The 7,640-nt window shown below is 40.2% G+C and overlaps 3 protein-coding genes across 3 annotated transcripts; all 3 read right to left on the bottom strand.

Moving 5' to 3' along the window:
• Positions 1 to 958: 958 nt before the first annotated feature.
• Positions 959 to 1,696, bottom strand: LOC136261169 (uncharacterized). Its single transcript, XM_066055141.1, has one exon. The coding sequence runs from the start codon at positions 1,694 to 1,696 to the stop codon at positions 959 to 961; it is 738 nt and encodes a 245-aa protein (XP_065911213.1).
• Positions 1,697 to 2,552: 856 nt separating this feature from the next.
• On the bottom strand, positions 2,553 to 3,785 carry LOC136261170 (uncharacterized). Its single transcript, XM_066055142.1, has one exon. It carries the CDS (start codon positions 3,783 to 3,785, stop codon positions 2,553 to 2,555), a length of 1,233 nt encoding a protein of 410 aa, XP_065911214.1.
• A 312-nt stretch (positions 3,786 to 4,097) lies between these two features.
• LOC136261171 (uncharacterized) lies at positions 4,098 to 6,686 on the bottom strand. The gene is made up of 3 exons (XM_066055143.1): positions 6,632 to 6,686; positions 5,800 to 6,524; positions 4,098 to 5,732 (listed from the first exon to the last, which is right to left on the bottom strand). The coding sequence occupies exons 1-3, from the start codon at positions 6,684 to 6,686 to the stop codon at positions 4,098 to 4,100; spliced, it is 2,415 nt and encodes an 804-aa protein (XP_065911215.1).
• Between the last annotated feature and the right edge of the window lie 954 nt (positions 6,687 to 7,640).

Raw genomic sequence — 7,640 nt, forward strand, 5'->3', positions numbered from 1 at the left:
GCTTGAGTGGCTTCCGTGACGTGAAAGCTTGGACGGAAGTTTCTCCATCTGGTTTGCTCAGGATCGCCTGTTGTCCTCTCACAGCTTCTTGTTGCCGAACCAATCGTTTTGCCTTTTCAAGGGTAAGCTCTGAGTCCATCTGCAGCTTTGCTGAGAGTGAGGAATCTCGGATGCCCACGACAATTCGGTCACGGATCAGCTGTTCTTTGAGCACGCCAAATTCACAGTCTGCTGCTAGGCTGCACAAGGAAGTAATGAACTGTTCTGCAGTTTCTGATTCTTCTTGAGAGCGTTGGTTGAACCGGGCTCTTTCAAAGATCACATTCTTCCGGACTTTAAAGAATTCGTCAAATTTCTGTATGACGTCTGCAAATTTCTTCCGACTTTCTTGGGTAATGTTCGTTGAGGTCAGCACATCGTCGGCTTCTTCCCCAAGACAGTAAAGCAGAGTGCTCACTTGGCGTTCGTCCTCCTCTTTGTCGAGACCTGAAGCTACTCGGTACTGTTCGAAGCGTCTCTTCCACTTCGGCCACTCATCAGGTGAGTTAAACGTGAATGAGGCAGGAGTCTGCAGAATAGCTGCTGGGTATGCCATTTGACCACGTCTCTCAGCTTCTGACACCATGTAGTGTCACGGAATATATTCTAGTTAAAAGTCTTTATAGCAATATAACAACGGCAATGAATGCAGGGTACAACGCAACTCTATTTATACTACAACAAGAATACATACGAGTATACATGTTTACAAAAGTGCTAGTGGGTATATTACAAAAACAACTGTGTTTACCTATTACAAGATAACCATAAAATAGTGTGTTAATACATGTGTAAATTACAACCCAATTATGCATACACAGTAAACAGTGTGTGTTGCAGGTTTCTATCTAATCAGTGTGTGCATTATGCCACATGGTGAAGGTATATTATCTCTCTCAATTGTCCGTACAAAATATTCTTATTTAGCTGATTCCAGTTCTAGTGGACAAAGCTTAACTATTGGTCTAACAAAGGTCTTATCTGCTACTTGAACTTTAACTGAGCGAACATTCCCATCTTGGCCTAAATATACTTCAAGAACTCTTGCCAAAGGCCAGTGAGCTCGTGGACTATCAGTTGTCATCATTAAAACTACATCACCCACTTTCAAATTGTTCCGCAACTCGAACCACTTCTTCCGCGGACTCAGACCTGGTATCCATTCATGAAACCATCGTTGCCAAAAATGTCTACTAAGTTCTTGTATTCTTCTCCATCGTCTCAGTGGATGGTAAGCTACCTCTTTTGTACTTTCAGGAGCGAAAGTTTCCCCCATTTGACCATGTAACAAATGATTCGGTGTAAGGGGTACATCGTCATGTGGATTAGCAGATTGATAAGTCAAAGGTCTGCAATTAATCAAGGCCTCCGCTTCAGTAAAAGCCGTCATCAATTCCTCATCAGTAATGTCTGAGTTACTTAGAATAGCCGTGATTGCCCTATTTACTGCTTTAATCATTGTTTCGAAGACTCCTCCAAAGTGTGGGGCTTGGGGAGGATTAAAAGACCACTTTATCTTTCTTTTAATCATTGTAGAAGTGAACTTCGAATCGTTTACTATTTGGCATGTCATCTTCTTGAGTTCTTTATCTGCTGCCACAAAGTTAGTGCCGTTATCTGATATTATTTCCTCTGGTAGTCCTCTCTTATTAATCATTCAGCTGAAAGCAGTTAGAAAAGAATCAACATCCAAGCCATAAGCAATTTCCAAGTGAACAGCTCTGCATGCGAGACACGTGAAAAGACATAAGTAGCGTTTCTGTCTTCGCTTTCCTCGACCCTGTACCGTGATAAATGGCCCAGCAAAATCTACTCCCACTCTTGCAAAAGCTCTCAAGGATGTTGTCAGCCTATTCAATGGTAAAGGTGCCATTATTTGCTCTGTCCTCTTTGCTTTCTTCCTCTTACACATGGCACACTCTCTCTCCCACTCAATGATTGCTTCCCTGGCAGCCACAATCCAATATTTGGATGATAAAGTGGACAATATCTGGTTAGTACCACACTATGGTTCCCCAGCTCATGGTGATGCTTCACAATAAGTTTGGTTATCCAACTTTTCCTGGGCAGGATAATAGGATACCTTATACATCATATGGAAGGAATTCACCATACTTGAGTCGGCCCTCTGATCTCATCACCCCATCATCCAGTCGTGGACATAAACTGAGTAATTTACTATTTTTAGGTAATTTCTTTCTTTCGACTATGGCTGTATACTCTTCTTTAAAACATTCTTTCTGTGTTGTCTTCAAAATTAGTTTTTCTGCATCCCTTATTTCCTCCAAATTTATCCCTTTGTCTAACAATCTTTCATGCTGGTGAGAACGACAATTTGTTGTAAATCTCATAACCCAGGCTTGTAATCTAGTTAATTTATTCCAGCTGGAGAAACGTTCTGGTTGTAATCGCCAAATTATCTTTGTTGTGGTAGTCATAAAGGCTGATTTTTCTTCTGATGGTTCTTTCACTGTATATTTCTGTTTAACTTCTTCTACAGCTGATGCAGGTCTCTAGTCAATAACATTCCTTGGCCATTGGGATTCATCTTCTTTTAAATTTTCTGGACCTTCCCACCACATCCTCAACTCTACTAACTCCATAAGTTTAACTCCACGTGTCAAATAATCTGCTGGGTTTAACTTTGTTGGAACATATCGCCACTGATCAGGAGAAGAGGATGAGTGTATTTCTCCCACTCTGTTTGCAACAAATGACTTAAATGTTCTACTGTATCCCCTAATCCACCATAGAACATTTGCACTATCAGTCCAGAAAGTATAGGATTGTTTCTCCATATCTAAAGCATCTGAAATTGATGTCGCTAACCTGCTCCCTAACACAGCTCCCATGAGCTCTAAACGTGGTACACTCACTGACTGAAGTGGAGCCACCTTGGTCTTGGATGAAACTAAACGTACTGATAAACTTCCATCCTGATATTTGACTCTTACATACACTACTGCACCATAAGCCTCCAGTGAAGCATCCTCAAACACATGCACTGCAATTGAGCTCACCTCCTTCCTCAACTGTAAACACCTTGGAATTCTTACACTTGCTAAACTTGATAATTCTCTGAACCATGTCGTCACTTGTGTAGATGTATCCAGTGGTAACTCTTCATCCCAATCTACACTTTGTACCCACACTTCTTGCATTAACATTTTTGCTCGTATTACAAAAGGGGACAAAAAGCCCAATGGGTCGAACAAGGTTGCAATTTTCTTCAAAAAATTTCTCTTTGTTAACTCAAACCTTTGTTCCATCATTTTTGAATTAAACATAAACACATCCTCCGTAGCTAGCCACATTACTCCAAGTGTCTTGACTGAAGGTAAGTGGTCACTGTTTAGGTCAATCTCATAAATTCTATCCTTTACTGGAAACTGACTAAGAACCACATCAGAATTTGATAGCCATTTATGGGTATGCATTCCTGCCCCTGCCCAAAGGTCGGATAGCTCTTGATAAAGTTGGACTCCCTGATCTTCACTCACAACTGAAGTCATACTATCATCCATATAGGTTGACTTTAATATAATTTCAGAAGCCATAGGGTATCTTTCTTGATAAATCTTAGCATGATGTTGTGTCACCAATTGTGCCAAAAACGGAGAACAATTTAAACCAAATACTAACCGATCAAACTCATACTCCTTTATGTCTTCCTCCAAACTTAAATTTCTCCAAAGGAACCTGTGACTAGGCCGATCCTGTGGATAAAGCTTGATCTGTAAATACATTTCAGCTATTTCACATATCAAAGCTACTGGGAGCTTTCTAAAATGTAGCAGAACTTGATATAATTCCTGCTGTAACTTTGGCCCTTGGTGTATAGCATCATTCAAAGACACTCCATCACATTGAGCAGAAGCATCAAATACAATGCGGGTTTTTTTAGTTGTCAACCTTGACTTCTTAACTATCGCAAAGCGTGGTAAGTAGCACTGTTTGTGGGACTTCTCCGAAGGATTAACTTGCCTGATGTAATCCTTCTCCAAATGTTGTTTAATGGTCTCTTGGTAGGACCTGGCCACCTCAGGATTCTTTGCCAGTCATTTCTCAAGGTTCTTCAAACGATTCACCGCCACAGAATAGTTGTCAGGTAGATACACTGAATCTCCCTTCCATGGTATGGAGATTCTATAATGACTATCAACAAATTGAATTGATTTTTTTGTCTTTTCTAACACCAGTTTATCTTGAGGAGATAAGAAACTCACTTCTCCACTACAACTGTCGACTTCCCAAAATTTCTGTAATACAGCTTCAATCTTACTGACATCAGTGTCCCCTGTGGTAAAGTAAGTTCTAGCAAAATTAGTCATACAAGCCTGTCCTTCATCATAGACAGGTCCAATGCAAGTCCACCCAAGTGGTGTAAGTCTAGCCACAGGCTGACCTGGTTCACCACGTACATCCCTGAAAGAAAAATGTAAATCAGAACAATCCAACCCTATTAACACATCAACTATCGGTCGAGGTCCTACTTTTTGAAACTCTATATTTCTTAAATGTGGCCATCTTCCTGCACACTCGACCCAATCAATAACTTTCATGTTCCCGGTAACTCTACCTGTTATAAGTGCAGTCACTTTCAAAGTAGCGTTTCCATCTAAACTTTCTATCAAAAGCTCAACTGGTGAAGTCACAAAAGTTTCAACCTGGCTATTCAATACATTTACATTTATTCTCTGAAGCTTACCCTTCAATCCCAACTCTGATGCTACATCCGTATTCAGGTAAGTCTTAGTACTAGCATCATCCAAGAGAGCATTAACTATCAACTTTCTATGCCCATTCCTCACAAATACAGGTATTGTCCTTAAGGCAATATTACTCGAGATTCCAGAAACCATGGTGGTATTTTGAGTTGATGTCACTTGGTCCCCCTCCCTGGGGGAATCCACTCTTGTCACTGGGACCCTCTCGTCTTGGGTACACTTTGATGCCTCAGTAGTAAGTGGCTGATCAACCTTAACTGTTGATCTTTTGTTTGTTGCTATTCTCTGTGATTCCTCAACGTTATCAGGTAAGGTAACTAGATTTCTATGTAACAGTCGGTGGTGAAGCTCTTTGCAACCATTCAAGCCACGAACTCTGGCACGCGTACAGTATTGGCCCAGGTGACCCTCGCCCAGACAACGGAAACATAGTCTTAATCTTTTTGCACATTCCCACCTTTTCTGGATATTCAGCTGTTTGAACTCATCACATGTCCACGTTCCATGTTGTTTATTACAAACTCTACATGACCTCTGGCCCCGGGATTCACCAGACTCCAGCTTGGCATTTGACCTCCCAAAAAAGGTCTGATGAGGTTCTCTAAAACCATGAGATCTAGTCTCTGGCTTACCGTGCCTTCCAGTAGACAAACCTTGGACTGTTTCTATAGCCCTCATCTGGAATTCTGCCTCCTGAACTATCCATTCACGCAACACCTCAACATTTTCAATCTTGTAGTTTTCAAACACCCAACGATGGTAAGCAGCCAGCATTTGAGTTGGTAATTTCTTTTGTAATTTGATATACAACATACCATCCTTTAACTCTTCAGGATAATGTGTTTCCTTCAAATTTACAATAGCAACATCCAATAGGTCTGCAAACTTTTCAATATCTTTGTAATTTCCAGGTCGAACCGGCTTAAAACTGTCAATTTCCTCCAAGTATATGGCTATTTGTCTTCTCTGACCCCAAACTTTCGCTCTAATCGTTCTTTTGCTGCTTGGTATGCTGCAGCACTGTGTCCCAAACTTTCAATGTTGTCTTTAAAGCTTCTCCAGCCAAACACTGTTGTAATTGAAGGAGTTTGTATTCTGGGGTGGCTGGTGCCTGATCCACACAGGCCAAAAAGGTAGCTTTCCAATTTGAATATGTTCTTTTATCACCGGAGAAAACAGGAATACTAACCCTCTTGAGCTGTTTCCACAGGTCTTGTCCAATCAGTGCAGAATCAGCAATATTCTGGCTTGTCCCTTCATCCAATGGATAATATGCCCCTCTTTCTGGTACTGTAATCTGATGATCCACTGCCGAGTGAAGTGACACAGTGGGAATCTTACTTTTTACTATGCGGCCTTCTCTTACAACTCGTGGTTGGTGTTTTATATTATCTTTTACATGTTCAGACTGCTGGTGTGCTATTAAATCCTCTGACTTTGATACCTCCCTTGAGGCTGTAGTCTTATAATCAGCTATTGTCTCTGACTGTTTGAAACTATCTTCTTCTAATCTCCTGACAAACTTGTTGAGGTTAGCTACTTTATTCAGTTCATCCAAGGTGTCTTGCACACGATCTTGTGCATTACTATACTCTAACTCAACCTTTTCTATTTCTTGGCTGAGCTTATCATCATTTTTACGATCTCTGTTTTCTCTAAAAGCATCTGCTAACCTAGTCATTGTGTCCATAACATTCGCCAAAGCCTCATCTAAATCTTCACAAGCATCCTTAATAACTTCTACAGTCACATCTTTTTCTTGTATCAAAACTAGTGTTCTACGTCTTGCCTTAGTAAATAGTGTCTTTTTACTTTAGCTTTTTCTTGTCTTAACTCTAATATGCTATCTTCAAGCTGTTCATTACCTTGCTGCTGTTCTAAACCTTTCTCCAACTCTAGTATCTCACTATTAGTCTCCATAGTCATCAGTTTTTAACCTTGAACCATCCTCTGCTACCAAGAAATTGGTGTAAAGACCACGATACTGAGCCCAAATCTATTTCCAGAGAAACTATACACAGTCTATCTGATTAAGAATCTCTTTAATCAACAGCAGTAAAAAAATACAGCAGCAACAGCAAAATAACAACAGCACACCAGGAGTACAATAACACCAGGGAAATGTACATGCTACACTATCTATTTATACACAATTCTGAAGAAAGTTCTAGAACTTGCCAGATTCAACCTTTACATTTACACTTTCAATGTTGACTGTTACACAACAACTAAGTTTATTTTTTATCTTTATTCCAGAAGTGGTTGCTGAATTTCAATGTTGTAAAGATGTTTGTTATGCATCTGGGTAACACTAACCCGTGTCATACATATTATATGGATGGACAACCCCTACAGGTAGTGCCTGAACATAAAGACCTAGGAATAATAGTGGATTCTAGCTTAAAGTTCCTTAGCCAAGCAACCTCTGCTATAAATATAGCTAATCACGTATTGGGATTAATCAAAAAATCATTTAACACTCTAAATAGAAAGACCCTTCCAATACTCTACAAGGCTCTGGTAAGACCTCACCTTGAATATGCTAATGTTGTATGGGGACCTAATTATATTGGAGATTGTGATAGCATGGAGAGAGTGCAAAGAAGAGTCACTAAATGTGTTCAGGATTTGTCCAGTTTAGAGTATGATGAACGTCTGGTTACCCTCAAGCTTCCTACATTGTCTTATCAAAGGCATCGTGCTGACATGATAATGGTATATAATATCTTACAAGGGAATGTCATTCTACAACCTGGATTATTCTTTCACCAGAATTTGTTAAGTGTCACGAGGGGACATAACTTTAAACTTTTCAAACCTCATGCTCAAAAGAACGCTCGCAGCAAATTCTTTTCAGTAAGGACCATCAACTCA

This window comes from Dysidea avara, chromosome 7 (genome assembly GCF_963678975.1).
Source record: "Dysidea avara chromosome 7, odDysAvar1.4, whole genome shotgun sequence".
Lineage (NCBI taxonomy): Eukaryota > Metazoa > Porifera > Demospongiae > Dictyoceratida > Dysideidae > Dysidea > Dysidea avara.

Coding starts and splice junctions, on each gene's coding strand:
- LOC136261169 (XM_066055141.1), bottom strand. CDS start 1,696: ATGATTAATAAGAGAGGACTACCAGAGGAAATAATATCAGATAACGGC.
- LOC136261170 (XM_066055142.1), bottom strand. CDS start 3,785: ATGTATTTACAGATCAAGCTTTATCCACAGGATCGGCCTAGTCACAGG.
- LOC136261171 (XM_066055143.1), bottom strand. CDS start 6,686: ATGGAGACTAATAGTGAGATACTAGAGTTGGAGAAAGGTTTAGAACAG. Junction 6,525..6,631: donor AGGTTTAGAACAGCAGCAAG/GTAATGAACAGC, acceptor TTTTGATACAAG/AAAAAGATGTGACTGTAGAA. Junction 5,733..5,799: donor CTTTAAAGACAACATTGAAA/GTTTGGGACACA, acceptor GTTTGGGGTCAG/AGAAGACAAATAGCCATATA.